Here is a 27,215-nt window from a genome sequence, read left to right as displayed (position 1 = left end):
TTTCACGTTTACTAGCGTGGTCTGCCTCTATCATGTCGGCATTAAGTCCTCTCTATATATGCTTCTTGTGTGAGCTTTTGCAGAAGTATGAAACTCGCAGCGACAGGAACGGACTTATTTTGTGCATGCTGTCGCAGTGCATGGTTAGAAACAGGCAGGCCGTATGATATGTGAAACGCTACTCGCAGTTCAATGTAAGCAGATGGCGCGCGTGTACTACACGCCGGTTGTCGCTGCTGCAGATTAGGACCGATATATTCTTCGTTTAGGTCTCGCGCACTCACGCAAAAATGTGCACAACGTACGCGCGGACAGCCGTTCGTTCGGTCAAATAAATGACCACTTTTATTCAACAATCTGAAGAACATGCTGCGGTAGCCAAACAACTTGATAGGTAAAAAAAGTTCCATAGTTATTTTTTCTTCATTTCAATGCATTTCCCGAGAAGGCAGTGCTGATGAAACAGAAAATAACACAACTGTTAAACAAATAATTTACGTGAATTAAAGACAAAGCACAGATTGGGCAGATATTTCAGCAAATGACGCACGGAGAAGGCACTGCAGTGAACAATGAAATGCCGCGGCTGTGTTTCGGCGGTCACGGTTCTCGGAAGTCGGTCACGCTTCGGTGGAGGCGATATGCTAAAAGCCCGAGTGCGTTAAAGGTGCACATTAAAGAGCCCCGGTTGGCTTAAAACTTACGGAGCCCTCATCTACGGAGGGAGTGTCTCACAATCACAGCGTGGTTTTTGCACGTTAAGCTCCTGATGTTATTATCAAAAACGAGTATATATATATATATATATATATATATATATATATATATTTCACGTTGTATGGGAGATTTTGCTTCCCGGTGACTCTACATCTACAGGTATGCGACCAGTCGTACTCGTATCCCAGTGACAATGGCGTAGCCCTGGGTCCTGATTCCGGGACGACCGCATTTCGAGATATAGCCATCATATCGCTTTCAGTGAGCGCTCGCTGTTCGGCCGGATGGAAGGATGGGCAAGTACTAATCGCTTCAGTCATTGGACGCGTGGGGTCTTTGTCAGCCATAGTGATACTGTCACCGAAAACATTGGCGTAGCTAGAAAGTGGCACTTCAAATGTCCCCCTCCCCCGCCAATTTTGTTTCGCCGTGCATACATAGCGCCAAATGACCATATGCCTGCCCGGCATCCACTATAAATCAAAGAGGTCCCCCTCCCTCTATCCTCCCCCTCCTGAAAAAAAATTCTACATAGATCCTCGAACGAAAGTTATGGTGTCAGAGTACGTACAATCCCTGCTGAGCTCGAGGTTCGAGGTTTGATCACTACAGGGCGTTGACATGTCACCTAGGACGAAATGCACGTGAATTAACAGTGCACAGAAGAAAGAAAACGGTGGACGAACAAACAGAGAGGTGAGCGCATAAATAACCAACTAACCTGGTTCAGCGCCTGTGTGACGAAATGCAACAACGGGAAACTCATCCATACAGAAACGCGAAATTCTGGGATGCCTTATTACGCAGCCACGACGCCGAAAAGTAACGTATATTGGTCTCGCCCTGGCCGCCGCCGAGTCCCGAAGGATTCCGGCCGACGGTCAGGGGGATAAGCAAAGGTCAATGCCTCCCCCCCCCCCCTTCCACCCATAACCGTCGTTGTTTCTCTTTCTCTCTTGCGATTATGCATTTACGCGCCAATTGAATGGTGTGAGCTGGTCAGAATTTATACGAATTTTTTTTATTTTTCACACGATTTATAAGATAACGTGGCCCGTAAAACGCCATGCTTTAAATATTTAATGCAGCGTTTGTCCTCTACGAATTATCGGCGACCCTTGTGCACCAGTAGGATATAGATAAAGGACCACTTGTAGTGAGAGAAAGAGAAAAAATGGAGGTGAAGCGTGACAACAGAGCATGAAACGTGAAGTGCATGGTCATTATTTAAATTGTTCTTTGTGTACTCCATGCACTCCCATTTGAGAAACACTAATTTGATGTGCACAACGATGGCTGTAAAATACCTTTTTCGTGCTTGTATTCTCTTCGCAAGGTGTTCCGTCGACAACGCTGACCGTGAACCGGTTGGTCTTATTTTGGCAACGAACCTTGCAGTCTTGTACGCCGTAAGTCTTGATAAAAAAAGTGGTAACAATGAGTGAATTGCGTGGAATAGAGTGCATAGCTGAAGCTGCCATATTAGCATAGGTCTCTGTTTATTAAATAAAAAGGGAAAGAGCCCATGCAATATTTGCGCGAGCTCTTGAAAGCGAAAGTTATTAACTACAAAATCTTATTTACTAAAAACACATACAATACAAAACCCAAGCTTTGGAAATAAATACCTCAATACCGGTGCCAATCTGAAATTTCAAGAAAATGTGAATACGGCTTGCGAATTCACAAGCCACATTTCAATTCAGTTACCTGTCACTGTGCAACTATAAAGGAAAAGGTCAATGTTGAACTTCGTTGTATAGCCGATCATGTATTCACACTTGTTCTGCAAGTATGGTCCAACCATAGGAGTAATTGAGATGAGCGACTGCAACTAGGCTGCTTATGAGAGACGAATAAAAAAATAGCAAACTCTCTGTGTTACATATAGATAACGAATAGAGCTATAACAACACAGATTTTACCTTATCATAGAACACATCATAATCAAAAAGGTATGTTTTCTGGCAGAAATGCTGTAGCGTCGTACGCATACCAGGAAGGTCATTATTATTTGATATTGTTTTCTTTGCTTTCACTGCAATTAAACAACTCCAGCGTGGCTGGTGGCTGAAACACACAAAAAAAAGGTGTAAGAAAAGGTTCCGTGCGTGCGAAATGCTATGTTTGTCTTGTAACACTTTCCTGTGCCCCAAATTTTGTCGTATTCGTGCTTTTAATGATGAGAATAATATACAAAATCTATCGGCATCCTTATACGGCGGTGTATGGGACAACAAAAGGTACATCAGAATTTTTTTTCCTTTTTTGGGGGGTACAAGTCTTAAGCACTAAGGTTTTTACCTTCCATGTTCGTGCATGCGTTTGTATAACGTGCAAAAATTGAAAAAAATATTTTAAGGGGCTATACACCCCCCCCCCCCCAATTTGCCAGTTTTGACAATGAGGGCTATTAAGAAAAACTGACATGCGCAGATATGTTTTTTTTAATCCTTATAAAGAGGGATGATTCGACTCCGCTAAATGCATTGGTGGGTCACATGGCGAGCTGCATTTAAGTGCCTGCTTCTCCAGAAAAGGAATGAACTGCGGGAGTGACGTATGTATTTGTTCGGCCTTGTTACGACCTAGAATGAATGGAGGGCATGAGAGCTATACATGCCATAAACAAAAGAAACAAAATGCATAAAAGTGCCCGTACAGCTAAAAATATAAAAATATATAAAAAATAACTAGGGCAATTCAACGTGTGAAAAACGTCGGATGGCGGTGCATGAATGTCAGGGTCGTAGGCAGAATTTTTTTGTTGAAAGGGGGCACCTCTTAGATTGGGGAAGGGGCACCTTCATTAAATGGTCATTTTTGTCTATGTACCATGGCGAAAAAAACTTACGAGGACGCGGCACAGGCCCAGTGTCAGCGTTCCACACCTGGCTACGCCACTGATGAGTGTGTGTGTGTGTGTTTGAGGATACATTAAGACAGCTTGTCTCATTTCATCATCATAATTTCGTTTTTTTTAATTTATTCATTCCCGCTATGGTCACGTAAAGTGCGTGACACCAAATAGACATGCAGAAGGGTGAGGCACGTCTTAGAAATACTCCGATGTCAACAAACAGACCACTAGGCTAGAGAAAGATCATAAATCGTAATTCAGTGGTGGTAAATTCACTACATAGACGGATTCTAACAAATAAAAATTTCGTCGTTTTTGCATCGGCGAATAGAATGGAAGAGAACAATTTTTTTTTGTTCTACAAGGCGAAACTGAGCAGTAAATGCTGTCAACCCTGTTTTTACATTGGTTCACATAAAGAGTTCATGAACATTTGGAGGAGCAAAAGAGTGACCAGTAACGCTCGGCGACAAAGCGTTAGCATGCAAATTTCGGTGATTGAGTTATATGCCTGTCACACGGGCACCCGCGCACACCATTTAACGTACTTACGACAAGGGAGATATGGTCAGTGTCACACGGCCACCGTTACGCAACCTAAGGTGAACGGAGCATTTCGCAAATGAAGTTCAGTGATCTCTCTCTGCAGCGGAATGGGATACTCTGACCCCAGTAGTCTGCGGGTCAGAGAATAATTCCGAGCACTAAATTGCCGCAATGAGAACAGTAACACATTTTGGCAATATTACACATTCTTTCGTTGCAGTACTCATTCATAACGTGCAATTCACACACACACACACACACACACACACACACACACACACACACACACACACACACACACACACACACACACACACACACACACACACACACACACACACACACACACACACACACACACACACACACACACACACACACACACACACACACACACACACACACACACACACACACACACACACACACACACACACACACACCCCACCATAGTTCAGCTATAGTCTCACATGGTGGTGCCTCGCATCTGGCCGGGATCGTGTGGTTGTTGTCGGCGCCATGTTTGCGTTTGTCCGTGAGAGGAATGACTGACAGCGCTGCATCATCTACACTGCACAGTATACAGTAAATGTTCGAAGGCCTCTCAAAGTCTTAGGTGACATTGTTCAATTACCTCCAACGCTAACCCCCCTTTCCGCTTTGACATTTAGATGCGAAGTGTCTTATAAGCGAGCTCAATCCAATGTGCGGCGTGATCACACTTACAGCGCATGCGTTGCCTTCCCCCACTTATACGCTCCCCTCCCCCTCTTACCTTGCAACGCCCACGCAGGCAGTGCCTGCTTGCCTACGCTCGGTCTCCCGCTTTCTCTTCTAGGCATCCCTTCCAGCGACGTTAAGACTACCATTGCGCATACGAATCCTTATTTCCTCTCTCTCCTCTCCTACGCTGCACCCCGCTACCCTCACGACACCGACGCTCACAAGGCAAGGAAACACAAGAACTTTTGTAAACGAACAACTAGTCGAGCACGGTGCAATTGTAGACAAACATGGCGTATGGCACAAGGTGGCCAGCATCGCTACCAGCATCGCTACAACTTGCGAATGTGTTTTCATTTCAAATAAATTTTATTGCTTTGATTGCTTCAGACTTACTTAACAGCGTGTTTAAAAAACAGCATAACGAAGATTCACAAAAGAAAAAGTACCTAGATATGAAATTAAAATGCTTCTACGAAAATAAAACAGTGCCGGCTGAGCCCCTCACATCGTTGTTGTGGGACACTGCCACAAAATTATCTACATTGAGCTCCCTAGGGGAGGTTTACCTGGACGGAGTTCAACAAGGTTTGGTGGTGGCCGTGTGACAGGGGTATCACAGAATATGCGTTGCCTCGAAAGCCTTTATCAAAAGAGAGAGCAGCTGGATTCTCTGACACGTGTTACATTTTTCACAGTAACCAGCAATAAAATACAGAAAGCAACGTTAGCACCAAGCTGAATGATGTGACAACAAACAAACAACCAAGAATTAAGTTAACTTTCTCAAAAGTAACAGGGAGCTAAAAAATTATGATTACACACACATTATCAGCACCCATGTAAATGTAAACATAGTTGGGAATGAATTTTACAATTATCGCACACAGGAGCGAATTTCTGAGGTAAGAAGCTCCAGTCTCGTGTTCAGTTTGTGGGATGCAAGAAAGAATAAACGCTCTTTTACTGGAGGGTTGTAGAGCCTATGACGTCATCACCTTTATGTGCGTCTTATAGGCAAAGCCTGCATTGGCGGCAGCCTGAAGAACACGCCGAAGCTGCGTAGCGCGTTGTTAATCCGCTCAAAAATGCCCACTGTGAACTATATTGCCAGGTGCATCGCCAGGGGATGGCCGTGCCCCCGTACCTACAGCCGCTACCTACAGCGTCCATATTGAAAATCATTCTGTACAATCTTTCTTGGGGGTGTGGAGCTTCGACGTGCACTTACTTGACCAGATTTCTGATGTTTTGTAGGCAGCAGTTCGAAAAACGGTACTTATTTTCACCTTTCCATGAGTAGCTCATGATGTAGCCGTCACTCGGAGGACAGGTCTCCGAGCTTATGTGACCTTGTATTTGTGGTATAGCTGGTTCTCCATCGTGCGCACAGCCAAGACTAGCGGAACGAAGGTATAAATTTTTACGTTATTCACCACAACAAGGAGAAGAAAACAGAGCTTATGCTAATTTTGAAGATGTGAATAAGTACATGCATTATTTATTCATTGACTTCAACTTCGTAATCACGTGAAACTCGCTCAAAAGCAAACTGGTGAATCCAGGCTAAGCAGATCGACACCTGACTCCACTTTTATTGCGTGCGGGATAAAATGCACTTACCTGTGTCCGATTTCATGGGCAACCGTTTGAACGTTGATGAAGGCTCTCGGACGGTCTTCTGCCATGGCTACTTTGTTTTCTTGGCATATCGCGCCTATGTAGGAATAACCTAATCGAACAAACAAACAAACAGAACAAGACAACTATTTGGATGCATCAATGATCGGTGACGTAGGTAAGATTGCAGAGTTAGCGTAAATTTTATTTAAAATAGTCTCAATGTAACAGAACGGTACATGGGCAGTGTAAGATACGTATCAGCTGCTTATTCCCAAACAACCTGACTCTTCTTGACACAGCAACCTGACGCTGCACTGGTTAGACAGTAGACTGCCCTCTGACTACGCTTTGGATGCCCTCATGTAGCTACCTACGAAACATAATTGCTTACATCCTAAAGCCTAATCAGCTTTACAATATGTGTCAGCCGTAAGGAAGTAAGTCCGAAGAATAATACTGAAGACGTCGCGCTCATGCAGAAGAAGCATATGTGTTTAAAGTGTTGTGAATATGACAAGTAAATGTTATTTTATTTTAACCCGTGCAGTCTGGAAATAACATACTTGTCAACGCGCTTTAAATTGACAGCTTGCACTTAGTGAATGTCACACATCACTTAATGTGCTTGCGTTTACCGGCGTACCCGCTTAGATATATCCATAAAGTTTACTGTACTTTTCCGACGTCCGCGGCTTCTCATCGCATAATGTAAAGTTGTAGTCAAAGGTCGGTGAACTGACTCACGATTCAACTCACTCGGACTTGCTAAGGCTTTGAGTGAGCCGTGAGTCTGAGTCCAAGTGAATAATATATAGGTAAGTTTAAGTACGACCTGGTTGAAAAAAATTGTGACTGTGAGTCCGAGTGAGTCCTAAGCGCAAAATATACTTCATAAATGAGTCTGAGTGAGATACACAATATTTGCCGACCTATGATCTTAGCAGAAACCTTCGGTACTGAATGCTCTAAATTCTGGCTCATGTCAACTATAAAGACCATGCTCACTGCGACTGCGCTTTTGGCGCGCTTCCTTTCTATCGTCGGGAGCCCAGTGAATGCACATCTCCACGCAGCTACTCATCATGAACACCTTGCAAACGAAGGCCGCAGCGCAGGAAGCCCGCAACGCTGCTGCAATGCGGGCCCACCGCCAAGATCTCGCGTGAGAGCTCGCGAGACTGAAGCAATACGGCAGCATCGGTAGCAATCGCAAGCCAGCACTACACCATCGATTCGGAGGTGGCTGCAGCGGCGAGGGGTCACGCAGCCGAAGCAAAGCGGGCTCGTCTACAAGCGCATTCCCAAGTGAGAGCCCGCGAAGCTGAGGCGGCACGCGAGCGGCGGAAAGGTGGATGGATGGATGGAAAAACTTTATTTCGTCAGAAAGCAACTGAGAATGATTCCGTGTTAGATGGCCATCAACCCGTTGGCGGCGACCTGTGTGGCCCACTCCACGACCCTTAACTGGACGACTGGGTCTGAGCTGGTCAACACGGCCTCCAAGTGCTCAAGAGAGGGATCACGCATAATATCCACCGGCGGCGGCACTATGCTACATTCCAAAAGTATGTGATCATATGTTGCCACAGCCTGACACCTTTTGCATTGCGGCTTAATCTCCTCCGGGTACATTCTGTTCAACACGTAAGGGTTGGGAAAAGATCGCGTCTGCAGTTTTCTCCAGACGCATTCCTGCGCCTAAGTCAACCGCTTGTGCGAAGGCGGATAAAACCTCCGCTCTAGTTTATAATGATTCGTTATGTCATGGAAGGACACCAGCCCATCTCTCGCGGACCTCCCCGGAACTGGTGGCTCACCTACCCGGCTGACGAAACCTCGAGCATTCAGGTAAGCCGCCTCGTTCCCAGGGTTCCCAGAGTGTGCTGGTACCCAGACAATTTCTATTTCTCTAATTTCTCATCCCGTGGCCCCATGCAGAAATCGTGCGGCGGTCGCCGATATTCTGCCCCTCGCCAGATTTCGGATGGCTGTCTTTGAATCACTGAAAATCAAATCTGACTGCGAATTAGTTATAGCTAGCGCTATTGCCGCTTCCTCTGCAGTTCCCGAGGAGCGGGTTTTGACCGATCCAGAGGCGATCAAGCGCCCCCGCCTGTTCACCACCACAATCACAAAAGCGTCTTTGTCCTTATATTCCGCAACATCTGTATAGACTGCCGCTTTGTACTCGCCGTACTCAACGTGTAAAGCTCTGGCTCTTGCCTGCCTGCGCTGCGTATGGTGAATCGGATGCATATTTTTGGGCAAAGGTTTTATGTACAGGGCCTTATGTAACTCTCGCCGCACCTGAATTTTAGTGTCCCCAGTGGGAGCCTCTGCTCTAATGCTAATACTTTCCAGTATGATCCTGCCCGCTTTGGTTGTCGAAAGCCTAGCGTGGTGCATCACCAGATGCGCCTCCCATAATTCATCCAGGGTGTTGTGTACCCCTAGTTTTAACAGCCTTTCTGTAGGCGCATTGTTAGGCAACCCGAGCGCTGCCTTGTAAGCTTGCCGGATCATAGCCTTGACCTTACCTTTTTCTGCGGCATCCAACTTCATATAAGGTGTCGTGTAAGTAATCCTGCTGAGCACAAACGCCTGTACCAGCTTACAGAGTTCTTTTTCTTTAACCCCGCTCTTACGGTTAGCGATTCTTCTGATTAGCCTGACAGTAGCATTGACCGTGGTCTTAAGTTTTTCAAGGGCCACCCTATTCTTCCTGTTAGTTTGCAGATATAGGCCAAGAATTCTAATAGTTTGAGCTTCAGCTACCGGCCTACCCCCTACCTTTACCTCTAACGGCGGTGGCGGAATATAGCGTCTTGCATGTAGCCCTCTGGGTTTGTCCCGAATCACAAAGAGCTCGGACTTGGGCTGAGAGCATGAAAGTCCCGCCTCCCCTGCCAACTCTTCGACAATATTAACTGCCTGTCGTAGTGTTTCTTCCAGATGCGCGTCGCTACCCCTGGTTACCCATAGAGTAATATCATCTGCATAAAATGCGTGTTTGAGTCCCGGTATCTCCTTCAGCCTCGGCGGTATTTTAATTAAGGCGATGTTAAACAGGAACGGTGACAAAACTGAACCCTGCGGCGTCCCTTTGCCTCCCAACGCGAATGAGTCCGATTTGATATCTCCTATTGAAATTTCTGCGGTTCGGCCCTCCAAGAATGATCTGATGTAGCGAAATGTCCTGACCCCTGGGCCAATTTCCGATAGGTTATTCAATATTGCCTCATGCGAAACATTGTCGAAAGCTTTATTCAGGTCAAGCCCCAATACAGCTTTGGTGCCCGTGCCATGCCCGGGATCGACTACATCATGTTTTAACTGTATCATGACATCCTGTGTGGACAAATTGGCCCTGAAACCTATCATAGTTGGGGGAAAGATGGCCTTGTCCTCTGCATAATTCTGGAGCCTGTTGAGAACCACTTGCTCCATCAATTTGCCCACACATGATGTCAGCGATATGGGGCGCAGGTTTTCCAAGCAGAGTTTCTTGCCTGGCTTCGGAATAAATATAATCCTAGCGTGCTTCCATTGTGCTGGAATCTCCCCGGCCACCCAATACTCATTTATGAAGTCAGTGATCGCCCCGACCGATTTGAAATCTAGGTTTTTCAGCATTTTATTAGTAACTTCATCCGGACCTGCGGCAGACGTAGTACGCAGCTGCCCCATGGCAAACTCCACCTCCGCAATTGTGAACTATTCATCTAGGTCTGAGTTTTCCACCCCCGAGTAGTGTGGTAAGCAACAGTCTACTCCATCAGTTATGTACCGATTCTGGAGTTCCTGTATAAACTCTCCAATTGTGCCTTCATATTGATGCATTAACCGAGGATTTGTCCCCGTTGCGCCGATTTGGTTGCTGCGGGATCCAAAAGATGCCTTAACAGCTGCCATGTCTTTTTGCATCCAAACTGTCCATTCATGCGATCACAAATCTGGCCCCACTGCTTGGCTTGCAAATCAATTGTATAATTTTCGATTTCACGTTCTAACTTGGCAGTCCTTCTGTGAAGGACGCCATTGTGTTTTTGCTTCTTCCACCTTCTCAAGAGACTCGCGTGCGCTTCCCACATGTGTAATAGTCTCGAGTCAGCGGTAAACTCCTGCCCGACTGGCACTTCTACCGTGGTATTATTTACATCCTCCTTGAGCGCCTGTACCCATGCATCCAGGTCATTAATTTTCCCGTTCACAGTGTCTGCTCTGTTTTTCCTAAATCTGTCCCAATCTGTAATTCTATGCCCCCTCACTTTGTCTTTATGCTTCGCAGCGCTAAACGTCGTGGAAAGGATATGGTGATCACTTCCTAGGGCTTGTCCCGTGTTAATCCACTTTGCATTACTGATGCCTCTAAAAAACGCAAGGTCTGGGAAGGTATCCATGCTTATGCTGTTGCCTATCCTCGTATGATCTTATGGATTGTTTAACAGCGTCCATCGCAGATCCCGGGCAACTTGCCAAAGCCGATTTCCCTTTGGGCTGGCTCGAATATAACCCCATTCCGGGTGAAGCGCATTGAAATCTCCTACCACTATAAGCGGAGTTTGAATCAGGAGTTGTGGCAAGCCCAATCCTTTATCTTTTGGAGAACTATACACATTAAGTAAAAACAGACTCTTCTCATACTTTCGTTTAGGCAAAATCTCTAGCAGGACATAGTATTCCCTGCTGCTATCTACGGAATGCTGAATGGCAGTGATGTTGCAATGGACTAGCACGGCTGGGAAGACGCGTGATACGCCCCTTGAATCAATTCCTGGCGCTTTAAATGCCTTAAATCCAGGTAATTTTACGGAACCACTAGCCTCCTGTAAGGCTATTATGTCTGGTTTACTGTACAGATTTTGTACGTGCAACTGCAGGTTACCCCGCTTTTTGACGAAAGCCCATGCAGTTCCACTGCCAAACCTCAATTTGCTGGCGAGGCGCATGATGAGGCACCAGGTTTACTAATGGCACTTGGCCACCCACGGGAGGCAGTCTTGCCTCCAATAGAGTATGAAGCTGCTGAAACATGCCCATGACCTGTGTTTGGGAATCTTTAAATTCAGTGGAGAGCATGCCGAGACGCTCCTCTATTGTGTCTAATCTGGCTTCGATCTTTTCGACTCGAGCCTCCAACCTATCCTGTCTTTTCTCTTGTTTGCCTACTTTATCCGCAAGTGTTGTTACATCCGACTTAAGACTAATGACTTTAAAAACAGGTTGTGGCATGTCTACTGGTGACGTTTCGGCTAATCGTTTTGCGTTAGCTACCTCATCCCCCGGCAGTGGTCTCTTCACTGTCCCCCGATTTTCCACTTCCATAGCTGCACTCTCCTGTACGCGAGCAGACGCCTCTTGCGTCGCTTTCTGTAGGCCTTGCACTGCTGGTGCCTGTGTCCCCTGCCGTTGGTCGTTTCTAAGTGCGCGTTCCATCTCTGCAATTCTGTTTTCCATTCTTTTAATCAAGTCTCCCTGTCGCTGAACCAGCGCTGCTAACTCCCTCGCTCGAGCGGTTTCGTTCTGGGAGGCCGTGCTTGACAAGCTCACCTTTTTGTTGGTGTCGCGTGCGCAGCTGTTGGTACTGGATGCTCGTCCACCATCTTGGCCACCCCCGCGCCCTGGCAATGGCGGGAAAGAACTCGACCGGTCCCTGCTTTTGCTTGTGCCTTCTTTACCCCTCGGTGACCACTCCGTGGCCCTCGAGGACCGCTTATCGTCGCCAGCTTCGCTCACTCTTTCGATGCCCTGCTGCCGGCCTGTCGGTGGCTTGCGAGCCAGGCGAAACTTGCAGTTCCGGCTCCTTGTGTGATGCGCACTATGGCACATGATGCAGTCCGGCGTGCACGTAGGTGGCTCTCCTTCTGGCGGGGCAGGATGGTCCTTCCCGCAACGGTGACATAGGTTGCTCTTCAGACGATAGCAAACGTCGGCTCGATGTCCAACTCGTCTGCAGTTGTAGCAGGTCTCGACTAAATTTCTGTACAGGATCACAGCGTACAGACAGTTCCAGTAAGTAATCTGTCGGGGTATCCGTTTTCCCCCGAACGTAATCTGAATCGCCTTTGACTTTCCCAGAGGTCTCGCGTCCAGAATGTCTATGCCTTAATTCTTCTTCAGGAATCCCGCCCGAACTTTTTCCACTGGGCATCCATCATAAGCATTGTAAATCACTCCCCGCACGGAGTTCTCCAACGGCGCCACGAACGCCGAAACCGGCAGGTCACGATCACCCAGCTTGAGCGCCTTCACAGTCGCATATGCCCCACTGCGATTTATGCACGGTGTGCTCACCGTCAACGTGTTGTTTGTGCCATTAACCCGCACAATGTCTTCTTCCGCGGCAATCGCACTCGTTAGACGCGCTGCTGCTCTCAGTGCACATCCGAGTTCTCTCGCTGTCACAACACTCAAGTCCCAGTTCTGGGGCCTGTACACAATCTTGAAATCCGTGGCTGCCAACTTGAGAAACGGTCCGCGTTTCTTCCATACCGGCGCTTTCCCCCGCTTGACTTGCTGCGCTCCGTGCGTTTTGCGCCCGTCGCTGCCGGCCTGCGTCTCGCAAGGCTTACTCTTGGCGTTGTCGACATGCTGAGTCTTCTTAAATTGGTCCTGTGCCTTCAGCACTGGAGCCCACTCTCCCGCTTCAAAATCTCCGGGTGTTATAGTCCCCCCTTCGACGTAGTATTCCATCTTCAGCCCAACAAGGCCCACGGTCACCGGGCGCAAGTCAGACGCTGGGCGACGCGGCCCAGGCAAGGCTTGGCCTAGGAGATAGGCCTAGCCTTGCCAACGCGGGGTTGATAGCAAAATCTCGGAAACTCCAAAAACGGGGACAAACTTGCCTAAACAAGTGGTGTCCGTAGGTACAGGGCAACCTCCTGCAGACGAGCCCACTCACAGCAACTCCAGAAAAAAGCGCGACCGCCGATAGTCGGTCACCGGGCCGGAGCTCATGCGAAACACGTCCGCACAGCGTCTCGCCGCGTCATCCTGCGTCATCGTGGCGGAAAGAAAATCTCGAATCGTAGCGGGCGCGGGAAGCAGCGTTCAAGCACCGACAGCCCTGAGGTTCGTGGCGCTGAAGCGCGCTGCAAGCGCGACTTCATCGATCACTCGTTCGGCCACAGCTGTAAGGTACGCGACCACTTGTGGTTTGACAACAACCTCAGCGCCATCGCCTCCAGCCTCAACGACCAGTCTTGCGCCAACGCCATCGCCGTGCTTCAACCAGAGAATCTACTCTCGTGCAGTGCCTGCAGCGGAACGTGCCCGACACCGCCGTCTTCGGCGTATACACCTCAAGCGCCGGCTCGTTAACTAGCGATCTTACAAAACGGACCTCGTCAAGAGGATTCACGGCTTCTCCAGATTGGTTTGGAGCAAACTCTTCCATTATCATTCACTTTCTTTTTTGCTACTGAGAAAGTGGTGCGAGGTCTGCCGCGAGGTTTCCACACTCTCATAGTTAGTGGCGCTGCAGGTATATTACTGCAGCACCGTGAAGCGTGCGTCCAGCGTCGCTGCTTCGTATGATAGCTCCTGCAGTTGTTGACGCCGGCGTAATTTTGGGAGGGAGAACTCACTGGCTTTCTAGAGGGGCGCGCGCTTTAGCCATCCTAACCCAGAAACGCTATCACCTTAAAATAATATTAAAATTTGCAGATCGTAACTGTGTCCTTACAAAGACAAAAAATTAAACGTGACCTACCACCTACCCAGGTCTTGGTTACATTTTTCTCGATGAAAACCATGTCCAGTCTGAAAAGTGGGCAATTATGAGTGCTGATTGTGAATGAAAACATTAATGCCCACCGACTGTTATGCAACAATTATAAGAGACCGACGTAATGTCGAACAGTATGAATTATTAGTTTTCCTTCACTTGCTTCGAATCAGCACGTGTTAACAGCCCATCGCGAATCTACGTAGTTTTATCTTGCAGCTTACAAAGAGTGTTTGCAAAACGGACACTGTGATTGAGGAAGGTAAAGGAGCAGAAGCGAAGGGATCGCGACTGTCTAGTGCAATTGCTTCGGCGAGAGAAGTTATCTGTCAGTGCAACAGCTATAAGTCATTAGACTTATCAAGAAACGACAGGATGAAGAAAGAGGCATTGAATGACGCTTCTATCCTTCCTTATCTCTGTGTATTTCTTCCACCAGAAAAGAGAATAGAATTAGCTGTTGATAGTTAGCGTTTTGGTGTGTATGTACCTTTCTTGTGTCCCGTCGATCAGTGGCTCTACATAGTGTACAGTCATGAAAGAGACGAAAAACAATTCAAGTAGAAACCCACTATCCACGAGTCGTCTCACAGCGTGGAGCATATTCGGGAGATGCTCATTGTGGTTATACAATTATAGTGGGGACTACCGGCTTGCGCACAGGGGATGGAGAGGGGGGCAGCGCCCATTATAAATATCTCACGAGGTCTCCAAATTTGCCTCATACTTTCTCTCCACCTGACCTGTCCCTTGATAGACCTTTTTCAAGCAATCCCAGAACGTACCCCGACCTCGCGGAGCACTATGGGAAAAGTGTGTACGCAGAGGAGAGGCGTCTGTTCCGGCGCGCACAGTGCTTGTTGGCGCCGTGCGAGCCCGAAACTAAACAGACGTGTCACCATTTATTAAATAATAATGATATCCTTAACACTAGATATCTTCGAACGTACCTGCATGTATATCTACGCATGAAATGGGAAAAGGATGTGAAAATAAGTGTAGGTATCGCCAGGAGGATGAGCTGAGCGGCACACGAGTTGTTGCGTACTACAGTATTGCGTACTGGTACATGCAGTCCAAACGCGCTTATCCTGAGGAATGGGAGGTGGGACATTGGATTCATATTTTTCAACGATTATAACTGTTCACAACGCGCTATGGCATTTGGTAGCTTCGCGGTGTGATCGAGCCGTCAACGCCAAACTCTGAAGAAGTGTTACCGTTAGATTTTACTTTTAATTGACAATTCACGCGCTGTTAAGAAAAATAGTGAGCACATTCTAAACACGTTTAATGACTAAGTAATGCAACTAGAATTCACTTGCGGAGTACCTTGCTCGGATAATATGCGGTTTCTTAATAAAGGCATCGTCGCTGTGGAGCATGTTTGCTGGCAGCATATTTCGTGTTGCGGATTCGAATACTGTTCAACAAGAAATAATGATGTCATGCTTATGCTCGGTATTAAAAAAAATAAAAAAAAAATTCAATACAGCTTGCGCACATTACCCGTGCAATAGTGTCCAGCTGTAAATTGATCACCTCAAAGAGGCGCGGTAATCTGCGTATCCTATTACATCGGTTAGCGAACAGCTGATTTGCATTGCGAAAAAAAAAAAATGAACACGAACGTCCTCCACCCGAGCACAAACTAGAAAAAACTGCAATTATTCCATGTATACGTAAGTTGCACAGTCTTAGAGAACGTGGGGAAGCGATACGGTGTGAGTGTTGTGTTTTCCGCAGCTTAGTTACACTTGTTTCGCCATGTACAAAAGGCTGCGGGGGTCTGCAGTGGGCAGAAGCAAATGCTATCAGAAACTCGCCAATCGCTCTTCCAGTCGTTGCGAAACAGTTTAGAAACGAATTCCTCTTTCTGGTGTTCTCATATACACATCGGCTGGACGGGTTGATAAGTCAACACGCACTCCATAGAGCATTGAAATTTACTGAATACAGCCGTCTCATTTCACCCTGAAGTGTCGGTCGTGCAAATGTAATTCCATCTTTGAAAGTACAGTACAGTCCAGTCACCCTATCCAGACTACGCGAGTAATCTCGGAGGCTTCCCTTAAAGGTATAAGTCATCCTTTCATCTTTACAACACAAGAAACTCAACTTTAATAATCGACTGTAAACACGCATCCTAGTTGTTTGCCTTTCTGCCTCTTCTTGAGATGCGCGACGCACCACATTTTCGTACATATACGTATTTAACACGTGCAATAGCCTTTCAGTTGGGAATGAGCGTTTGCAATGTGTATGTATCTTTCCTTGCCCCACTTATTTCTTTTCGCCCTGTAAGTTTTATTTCTAACATGTATATACAGTGCCAAGGAAACTTATGTACATACCGTGCAAGCGACGCACACACGGTCTAGTGAATGAATTTCATTTTACAGAATACTGGTTTTTTCTTGCACACTCTTTTAACTTTAGAGTTTACTCGTCAACAGTGCCGATGACCATTGATACTTAATGCTTCCGTGAAATATGACTTGGATTCTCCTGCACTTTTTCAGGTAACCAGGTTTTTGTGTGTGTCGTTGTGTCTTTCACCACCGTTGGAAAACGTTGCGCACGTGTGGTTGGCACTAAAGGTCGAATCGCCCATTAGAAATAAAGCGCACTAGCATGACTACTGGATAGAGTGTGTACCTTTCCATACAGCGGCCGTGGCAGTATGCTAATCAGAGATTACGCGAAGAATGCCACGTGAGTTGCTGAGGTGTGACGTGCATGCGTCAAACTGATGTGTTTTCTGCTCAAGCGAAAAAATCGAGCCTCACTAACAGTCTCGGATTTACCTGGTCTCACAAATTTAGTTAGGGGCTGCAATTAGTATATGCGGTAGTCGTAAGTTTGGGTAATGTTTAGCGCCACGATTACGCATACTGTGAGCACAAATCTCAGACGCGTTACTACATTACGAAACTCCAATATGTCGACACATATCATAGAGAAAAAAAAGAACCATTTCCGTTCTACACAACGCAGTCTAAACAAGCTAGAGACTACCGAAAAAGCGGAAGCAGGGAAGTTGTATTCTTGCTGCACTACGTACAGCTTCGGCAGAGAGAATATTCTGACGCTATGAGTTGCTCAACCTTGCTACTCTACAAAGAGGAGAATGAGATAAGAGTGTCCATTAAGTTTCTTTTTTGTTTCCTTTTTAATCTGTTGGTAGATATCGAGGCATATGATGGCCCGGATTCAAATGGGCTAGGGAACTCGCTAATTACTATGCATATTTTTGAATCGATTGTCTGGTTGGACATGCAAAATATCTGATGTATATGTTCCTGAAAAGTGGCATTTTTTTCGTGGCAAGGACTCACCCAGTCATCAAAAACATCAGGTCACAATCGCGGAATTGAATTGTATCCCTATAGTGAGCGTTGAACTTTGCTAGCGTCTCGATGTCCAGTACTTGGTCTTCTTCCCTTCCCAGCACAAGATACGGTGGATTCTGAACAAATAAAATTTACGAATTTTTTTTCATCATGGGCCATATACCACTATAAAAATATTCTTTTGCGTTGAGGATAACAATCGGTACCATTTTCCACATAGTGATTCCCACAACTCTTAGTCTGATTCGAGGTCTGCGTATAGTCCCAAAGCGAAGGTTCACCTGTGATAAAGACACGAAATATTGCCATGTGTTTGAGAAAATGACTTGGTGTCATGACAGCTCTAGATAGACGTTACCTTTCACTGACGAAAACAATTGAAATTGCCCGATCAGTAGTTTGATTCCAATGAAGATATTTGTTACACAATTTTGTTTGTCATTCCCACATTCCCCCCCCCCCCCCCCCCAATTTCTAACGTAGGCAACACACACACACACACACACACACACACACACACACACACACACACACACACACACACACACACACACACACACACACACACACACACACACACACACACACACACACACACACACACACACACACACACACACACACACACACACACACACACACACACACACACACACACACACACACACACACACACACACACAGAGAGAGAGAGAGAGAGAGAGAGAGAAACACACACACAAACACACACACAAAGACACACACGAACATACACAAACACACACAAAGACACACGTTAACACACACGAACACACACAGACACACGCTAACACACACACGAACACACACACAAACACACATACATACATTAACACATAACGTAGGCAAATTTTCACATGCAAACGAAAAATGATATTCCCCCGCAAAACACGCAGGGAAATATCAGAATAGCCGGTTTCATTTACGAATTAGCTTTACCGAACGTATGCGTAATTATTTCAATGAACACAAAAAGGCTGTTTCAGCGTCGCGAAACTTTCACATATGAAAGCGAACACCGCAGATTAGGTCAGTAAGAGGAATAAATTGTGCACAAGATAAATAAATTCACGAGACGTGCAGGATTACTCACTGCGTTGAAGAAAACCGCTACGTATAGCGTTACAGTAAGCTCATTAAACCTAAATTCATACGCGAAAGCGCAATCTACAACGACATGAATTTCGGGTTGTATTTCTTTTCTTTGTCTTCGATGATCTGCAAGAAAAAAAGACAGAAAAAAATGTGCTTCAGCAATAATATGTAGCCATCATCTTGGAAGGAAACAACGGCAATCCTTGTATGTAGTTCTAACTCGTTACATTTTCTTTGAGTGTTTGATGCTGCAACGTTGCTGTATTAAAATACAAGAGGAAGTGAAAAGGGGGTTTCCGACCATTCCTGTTGTTTATTTATCAGCACAGTGACGACCACAAAGATCGTTTTAACAATAAAACTGCCTTTTCAAATGAGTTCTGCGAAAACCCGCAAAGTGGTGAAAGGGTTAAGAAAGAGTTGTGACACTACTTTAGAATACCTCAAAAGTTAGTAAGTAGCACTAACTTTTTTAAGAGTGTGGAAATGCACAGTAAAAAATAATAATAATAATAGCAGTTTGCCTGAGCCCTTGCAGTTTGCTACTGAAATGAGATTTTTCTAAGAACATGCGTGTAGCATTCCAAGCGACATCACTTTCAACGCACACGGCGAATTAATTGACGTATATATATCTTGCGGCTTTTTTTTTGAAAATTTCTTACTTAGAGAGAGATAATCAGGGCGAACATTGAAAGTGCTTCAGACAGGCTGGCCGATGTTTCGATAGGAGAACCTACCTTAGTCAAAGGCAGCTTGTCATCCTTGGCGCGTTAAGGGAGTTAGTAGTGACGTCATCTCCTGGTGGTGGCGCGTGTCTCCGTTGGCAATCGCCGTCTGAAAAAAAAAAAACAGAGGAGTGTAGTCCTCGTTTCATTTCAGGTTAGCGATAGTGATTCAATGATTCACTGTCAGTAATTTGAAATGAAGTGAGGACTACACCCTTCTGCTTTGCAGTTTTTTTTTTCAGACAGCGATTGTTTCATAGACAGCGATTGTTTCAGATTCTTTCAGAGTAGTTATTAAGAACCGAAAAAGTTAGAGAGTTTCTGGTCTTGATTCATAGCAATATTTGCTGTGGCATGAACGTCTGTCCCATTGAACGTTTCTGCATGTTTAGCCAAAGCGCACTGTCTTTATCTTAGTATAAGAAAGCGTAGCAGCTCTTCATGCCCGAAATCTTTTAAGATAATATGACAAGATTTTGAGACAATGCACACGACGTGCAGTCATGATAAAATGTTCCCAGGCCACGCTTCCATAGAAGTACACGGGATAGTGACATAGGAACTTTTGACTCCTCCACTCCTCCCCTCTATCTTTGATATAAGCTAATCATGTCAAGGTTTTCTGCTTGTCATAGGGTTTTCCTTGAAAAGGCGTAAAGAAAAAAAAGTGTAAAGTGATTGTAAACAGCACTGAGCGAATATGTTTCTTATAATCCTTTGAAATCTTGTAGAAGCCAGTATGGATTACTGAAGTGGCAAATCAGCGGTTATTATAGCCATATCGAAATACTAGGATCAAACCATGAACTATGGGCATGCCCAAGAAAGATGCAAACTGTGGAATAAGTAAATGACAGCGTATCATCGGGGTGAATGATGAAGTTTGGGGCGAAGCTGGGTTCACACGCCGCTGCTATGCCGCTTCGGCCTACCGTTCTCGTATGCCGGGATCTTGTCGGCGCTGCCGCGCAGATTCACGGCACGCTTCTGCCTCGCGTGCTCGCACATCGGGGTTCCGTCTTCGAGCACGAGCCGCCGCCATCTTGCGCGCATCGTACATTTTTCAGCAAACCCAGAGACATCCGCTGGCCGCGTCCGTGCGTCGTCTGTTTGTTTGACGCATGGACGTACGCACGAATGTATGGACGCTGGATGGACGGACGGATGGACGCACAGGTGGACGTACGAGAGAACGGACGGACGCAAGGATAAACGCATGGATGGATGCACTAATGGATGGTCACACTGATGGATGCATGGATGAACGTATGGATGCACGGACGGACGCATGGACGAACGGAAGCGCGGACGGACTGATGGACGCTTCGCCTTACTCATCATCATTCACTCTATAGATATGTTGTGATTTTCATTATTTATAATCCTACAAGTAGCGTCCTCTAGTATGATACCATTTTCAGTTTTCAGCGTATATGTATATCGTTATATGTACAAGTACCACCCTCTACGGCCGGTTCAAGAACTAACGAGAGGGGTCTACATACGATTACGACGGGACGCTCAACCCACGCCTAAGGAGCTTCGCTCCTAAAAAGCTGATGCAGCCTGTATCGAGAGCTTTTTTGCAGTTGACAAAGAACAGCGACGTGGGTATTTCTAAATATCACCCATTGCAACGCCCTCGACTCGCAAGTCCTACGTTCACTTTTTCGTGAACAGGTCAATGAACGAATTCAAGCACTTGTAGCGTTTTGATGCCCTATGCGTCATGGCATTAGTAAAAAACAGAAAAGAGTTTCGTCGAAGCGTACAGCTGCGATAACAAAGCGTGTTGGTACCGCAGCGATTTGCTCACCGGGAACGAAATATATCATAAAATATTGATGTTTAGAATCCCTTGGAATTTTGTAAAGGCCAGTTTGTATAGCTGAAGTGGAAAATCAATGGTTATTATATCCACATCCAAATATTAGGATCGAACCTTATTATGAACTATGGATATGCCAAATGAAGATGCGAAATGTCGAATCAAAAATGACAACCTATTCACGGGGTGAATAATGGAGAGTGGGGCTTCTAAGCACGAGTTTCAGATGTAGGAAGATCTTTTCTACGGCCACACCATTATATCTATAGTGTCTTTGACTCATTGAGCAATTCACGATGTGTACACGAAAAATGTGCTAGCAACTGAGAGAAATTTAAGGGATAACATAACAAACCTCTTTGCTGTTTATCTTCCCGTTCTTCGACGGGCATGAATGGTTGCAGATAAATCTGTAGAATAGATCGAAAGCAATCTCCATACAGGAATAACTTATAACACATAGTTTACACCGACCAGTTCAACAAAAAGAAAAAAAGGCAATGAAAAAAGTAGTACACACAGATGGCTATGTGGGCTGTGTTCTTTTTTGCTCTCAATGCCTAGGTTCGTTTTGCCCTCTTTAATATGTCAAAATACCAAATAGCTCATACTCAAACCTTTGTTTTTTTTATTGCGTCCGTTTGCCCCACGGCATCGATACACAGTACACAAAATTGGGTAGCTGCGTTATCTCCATGAAGTACAGGAGGGTCCCATGATTCCGACCACATCTGTATTGTTGCAACTCGGGCGTCATGGTGTTTATTATATTTACACGACGAAATAAATAGCCTTGATGACACCACGCCAGAAATTACTGCGATGGCAAATACTGCTGCAGTGAAAGGCTTCTCATAGTGTAAACCTATGTACGCGAGATCATTAATTTCCAGAACTTTAAGGTAAGAGAGGTCATATTAAGTTATTGCATCCAATACAAAACCTCACCTTTCGGGGCAAAAACGCCTAAAGCATTCTGTGTTTGTGTTTTGTCTACATATAGGTCCGGGAGTATGTAATTGCTTCGTAATTAAATTAGCTAGTTTCAGCTCTGGTAACAACAGCAACTCAGAAGCAGCAAAAGATACCTTTTCCTACGTCGAACCAAGGTTACCGGACAATGCGTTTTGAAAAAGACTTTAAATGGGCCTTAGAACAACGTGTCCTAAACGTGGTTTATTTGCTGTGGACACGCATAGGAAAGATTCATCCCAGTGTTCTTTAAAATATCAATGATATAGAAGCTATATGATTCCTATAGAACATTCCTATATTAAGTAAATCCTAAAGTTCTGGTGTTTAAAGAGTGCGCAAGAAATAACCGGCGTTATTTAAAATAGCAATGATCTCGAAGCTAAGACATTCCTATATTTGCATGTCACGCAGGTGGTGGGTTCAATGGAACGCCCAAAAGAAAGGTAAGCAAAATGAGGCCGCACAAGCGGTACATAGTTATAATATTCTTTTAAGATCACAAGGAAATGGTTTCGGTCAGCTTAAAGAACTTGCATTGACTATATATATCACTGTCGCATCCCCAGGATTTCACAACTTGTCGATGGCACGAGCAACAACTACAATATTTATGCGCATCTTCAAGAGATGGCCGAGAAAGCAAAGGAATAAACCTAACATTCTAAAGAGGCTCAGAACCGATTTGCTGCTTCTCTGTACAGGTGTTAGGAATTCGTATCACAATGGTAATTTTACCCGACGCATACGTGGAACGCGTACTCTGCCTACTTTGAGAAGGGTGGGCTACCGTCACCGGGTTTAATAAAAGTTGTTACTGATTTCACTGCAATAATGGATACCTTCTTGTATCTTCCGGGCTCTTCTTTCGTCCACAGAGGCAGTTGGATTTCGTAAACGGTGTGAGGGATGCGGCCGTCCTCTGAGCGCTCCATATGTGCCATAGGTCGGATGCGCATCGTATCGCTTAAGATTCCTTCCTAAGCACCAAATACAAGAAATATATAATAAGTTAAAAACTACAATGTTTGAGAGTGAAAACACTCCTGAAATGCGAGAGGAATTTTCTTAAAGGTACTAAGCGACACAGAGAAGTGGCACTCACATTCCTGAACTACCACCAGGAGTGAGAAGAATAGCTGACAGCTTGGTTCCAGATCACATGTAAGCCAAAGGTACTCACGACTTGGACGCCACTATCCTCGTTGACTATGATGGAAGCCATGCTTTGTTTGTCGTGATACAAGTTCTTTTCGTAATATTCACGCTTCATCTAAATCCGTGTGGAAATAATTTAAGAGCTTCAGTTGGGGTAAGAAATAACGAAACTCAACTCGGTGATGGCCAATATTCTAATGTGACAACTTCGTTCGTACTCACGCGGTAGTGGATTTTTTCATCTTTCGATTCGGTTATAAATATAAAGTCATTCGAAAACACTTGGCTTTTCTCAAGATGAAGTGTGATATTCATGTTTATCTGGAGCACCTTTCTCTCTCTGTTCGACCTTGGCGTAAGTAGGGTTGGGTAGACAATTTCGCCATCTATTTTATAAAAAGAGGCACTAAAAACAGGATGGACACTTGGCAGTCAAGGGGTCAGTAAAGATACCAGCTATTCTAGTTTTGCCGTGAGAGATTCTTGGCATAATATGTACAATATCTCTCAAGGACTTCAATCAATCAATCAATCAATCAATCAATCAATCAATCAATCAATCAATCAATCAATCAATCAATCAATCAATCAATCAATCAATCAATTCTTATTTTTTTCTTGTCACGATTAGCAGACGCCCAGACAAAGAAACACCTCCACTTCATGAGCTTCTAAGATCTATACCAATCCCCAGCAGTAGAAAATTCCAGACAAAAAGTACACGCAAACTAAGCGAAGTTAAGTGTCGCCCACAGGCTTACAGGCAGAAACGAACATAACAAATTCAACTACAAAAAAAGAATGCGACTGGTCCAAAAGAGCAATCTTATGAGGTATGCCACATTGATCTACCAAGGCTACTTTTGAGAACTTGGCTTTGTGTTAACAGACAATGGCCCAACTACATGACGATATACCTCCAGGTGCTTCCCTCAAGGCGAAGCCCTAAGCCCGATGCTATTCAACCTCGCATTTGTTGCCTAGGGGAATGCTTACCAACTACTATCAAGATTTCAATATACGCAGACGACATCAGTGTCTGGACTGCGACAGCCAGACGTCAACAGATACGCGCGCGGCTTCAAAGAGCAGTAACTTTGACAGCAAGCTACTTGTGCAATGCAGGCCTGAGCATATCACCGGAAAATTGTGCACCAGCAGCCTTCATTCGAAAACCGATGACGCCTTATGCCATCTCAATCAGCGGGTGGCCTATTTGTAACGCCGGAACTCACAGGTTTCCAAGTGTAAGCATTGACAGAGATTTCTTCTGGATCCCGCACGTAGCCTACTTAAATCAGCGCTTGAAGGCAATTTCTCACTTATTCAAGTTCACTGCAGGAAGGATGGGGGGGGGGGCAGTAGATACGATGCTAAAATTCTACAGAGCACTGTTTCTCGGTTTTCTGAGATATGACCTGCCTGTGCTCAGCCATACTTGCAAAACAAACGTTACAGTTCTGCAGGCAGTCAGAGCGCAAGCACTCAGAGTGTGTCTTGGTCCGCCCAGATGTTCGTCAACACAGGCAACTATTGCGATTGCTCATGACCATCTAATACAGACTTGCATTACGGTGAAGTCCTGAGAACACACGTCGAACATTTTGCACGTGCTTTCTGTCACCACCTTGCTGCACTGCCTTCAGACAAATGCCAAACATTGTTCGCTAAAACTATCGTCAAGTGCAACGCCAAACTTTCCCCGGGATTCACCATGGCCTCTAAACCATTGATCCCCCCTTGGTACCTTATTCGACCTACAGTACATCTAAGTGTGCCAGGAATCTGGAAGAAATCTGAGCTGTCGTCGCCTGTGTTGAAGCAAGTGTCTATGCTTCTTTTGCACGGGAGGTATGTGGACGGTGTACTGTCCGCATATACCTCTCGCACACCGCATACAATATTACATAGCCCCGCCGCGGTGGTCTAGTGGCTAAGGTACTCGGCTGCTGACCCGCAAGTCGCGGGTTGAAATCCCGGCTGCGGCGGCTGCATTTCCGAAGGAGGCGGAAATGTTGTAGGCCCGTCTGCTCAGATTTGGGTGCACGTTAAAGAACCCCAGGTGGTCAAAATTTCTGGAGCCCTCCACTACGGTGTCTCTCATAATCAAAATGGTGGTTTTGGGACGTTAAATCCCACAAATCAATCAATACAATATTACATATACTAAATGTTTCACAAACCTCCAGTTTTTGTCCGTTGCAGTGTTTGTTCCGTCAAGATCTATTACCATCAGGTTTAGCGCTGACCACCCGCGACGTTTACTGCTGTGGAACTAGCTTCAGAGCGCGCTGCATGTCGTTGGCAAATGGGGAAGCACCTCAACGTTGCTCCCTCTTCGCCGACTCCAAAGCAACCCTACAATCTGTGCTATCGGTGCCGCATTGTGGGCTATACAAAATTCGGCGTCTTATTCACACATAGCATGATAAATGGCACCACGTGACGTTTAAGTGGCTTCCAAGTAAATACGGCGTCATAGGAAACCAACATACTGATAATGCCGTTTGGGCTGCTCTTGCCGGCACACGTAAGGATACATTACAACTTTCAAAGTCTGACGCGACAAGCGATTTTCGAGGTCTTGCACAGGAGATCATGCTCTTTCTATTGTGTCCACCAAGCAGCCAAACCCACCTGATCAATCATCAACACCGCTTGCGCTTGTTGATGTGTCACGATATACCAAGTGGACTCCACCAAAGAGAGGCCACACTGCTTTATGGTCATATGGTTAGAGTGGAAATCACGAAATCGTATTCCTTCCAAATTGGACTGGCTGGCAATGCTCTCTGCGATGCCTGTAGTTGCGAGGAGATGCTACGCCACATCCTGTCTGACTGTCCAGTCTAATCTGCATACACAGTCACTGGCGTACTTTATAGCGCCCCTTGACAATAGACAAATATCTGTTGAACCTCTTCTAGCCTGCCGTCGACAAAAGAGATTGCAGTGTAGGGTGACCAAAGAACTGCTGCGGTTTTTGAAATAAACAGACCTGGGCAAGCGGCTCTTGTGATGTCGCCTTTTCACGCCAGGTCGATAGACCCTTACTGATTGGTGCATGTGCATAGGTTGTGTGATGTGCCATCTTTCTGTCTCTTTCCACTCTTTCTTTCAATCTCCCCCATCCAGTTCCCACGTCTAAGGTAGCAAACCAGTTATCCTCGACTGGTAGACCTCCCTACCTTTCCTTCTCTACCACCCTCTCTCTCTCTCTTTGTGGCTTTTTCCTTCCTTTTTTTTCTTGACCACGTGCGGCGCATCAGTCCTCCCGTAGAAAAGGGCCACCATCCCCGGCATACAATTACTTACCTCCACTTAAACAGTGCAACGTCACAATGAATCAGCTTTGCAGTGGTTCGTATGAACACGTTTACCCGAATAAATGCTACCAAACAAATTTCCGCTCCCCCTGCGGCAACAGTATATTGGAACGAATACCACCTCCGAAAACAATCATGAAGCGCTGTATACTCGCCACAGGGAATGAATACTAAGAAGCGACTAGTGTAGTATGCGCAAGCCAAATTACAATTTGCTTGTGGTCCCTTCAGGGCAGCTATATCTCCCGCTAGTTTGATAGTGTATAAGATAGTAGTTTGTCAGTCAGCAATGAGTGATCAATGTAGGAATAGAATCGAATTGAAAGAAGAAAGCGCTTTACGTACCTTGGAGTGTGGATACGGAGCAGAAAAGAAGGCTTGTTTTGAGCAAATGAAGAAGCATCACATCAAGAAAGGCTTGTACTGCTACAAAACAGTATCAGAAACTGGGTGGAGAGCAGTAGGCTAGCTAAGTATAACCAATAAACGCAAGCGCATTTGCGACAACGCTGACACATGCTCCACAGGCAGAAGGGACTTAG

General features: G+C 45.6%; 1 protein-coding gene across 4 annotated transcripts; it reads right to left on the bottom strand.

Annotated features, from left to right (window-relative positions):
• Nucleotides 1-318: 318 nt before the first annotated feature.
• On the bottom strand, nt 319-27,215 carry LOC119171387 (venom metalloproteinase antarease-like TserMP_B). 4 transcript variants are annotated; one of them, XM_075892643.1, is made up of 14 exons: nt 27,019-27,214; nt 23,570-23,733; nt 23,373-23,462; nt 23,032-23,169; nt 21,573-21,627; nt 18,660-18,784; nt 17,755-17,829; nt 17,534-17,664; nt 14,181-14,230; nt 6,470-6,578; nt 6,078-6,245; nt 2,643-2,787; nt 2,025-2,132; nt 319-454 (listed from the first exon to the last, which is right to left on the bottom strand). In XM_075892643.1, exons 1-14 carry the CDS (start codon nt 27,074-27,076, stop codon nt 413-415), a joined length of 1,458 nt encoding a protein of 485 aa, XP_075748758.1. In that variant the 5' UTR covers nt 27,077-27,214; the 3' UTR covers nt 319-412. The 4 variants fall into 4 exon arrangements, with proteins under 4 accessions (XP_075748758.1, XP_075748759.1, XP_075748760.1 ...); XM_075892644.1 differs by lacking the exon at nt 23,032-23,169 and having other exon boundaries at nt 27,019-27,215; XM_075892645.1 differs by lacking the exon at nt 2,643-2,787.

This window comes from Rhipicephalus microplus, chromosome 4, assembly GCF_043290135.1.
Source record: "Rhipicephalus microplus isolate Deutch F79 chromosome 4, USDA_Rmic, whole genome shotgun sequence".
NCBI lineage: Eukaryota > Metazoa > Arthropoda > Arachnida > Ixodida > Ixodidae > Rhipicephalus > Rhipicephalus microplus.
This window is presented reverse-complemented; position numbering and strand designations above follow the sequence as displayed.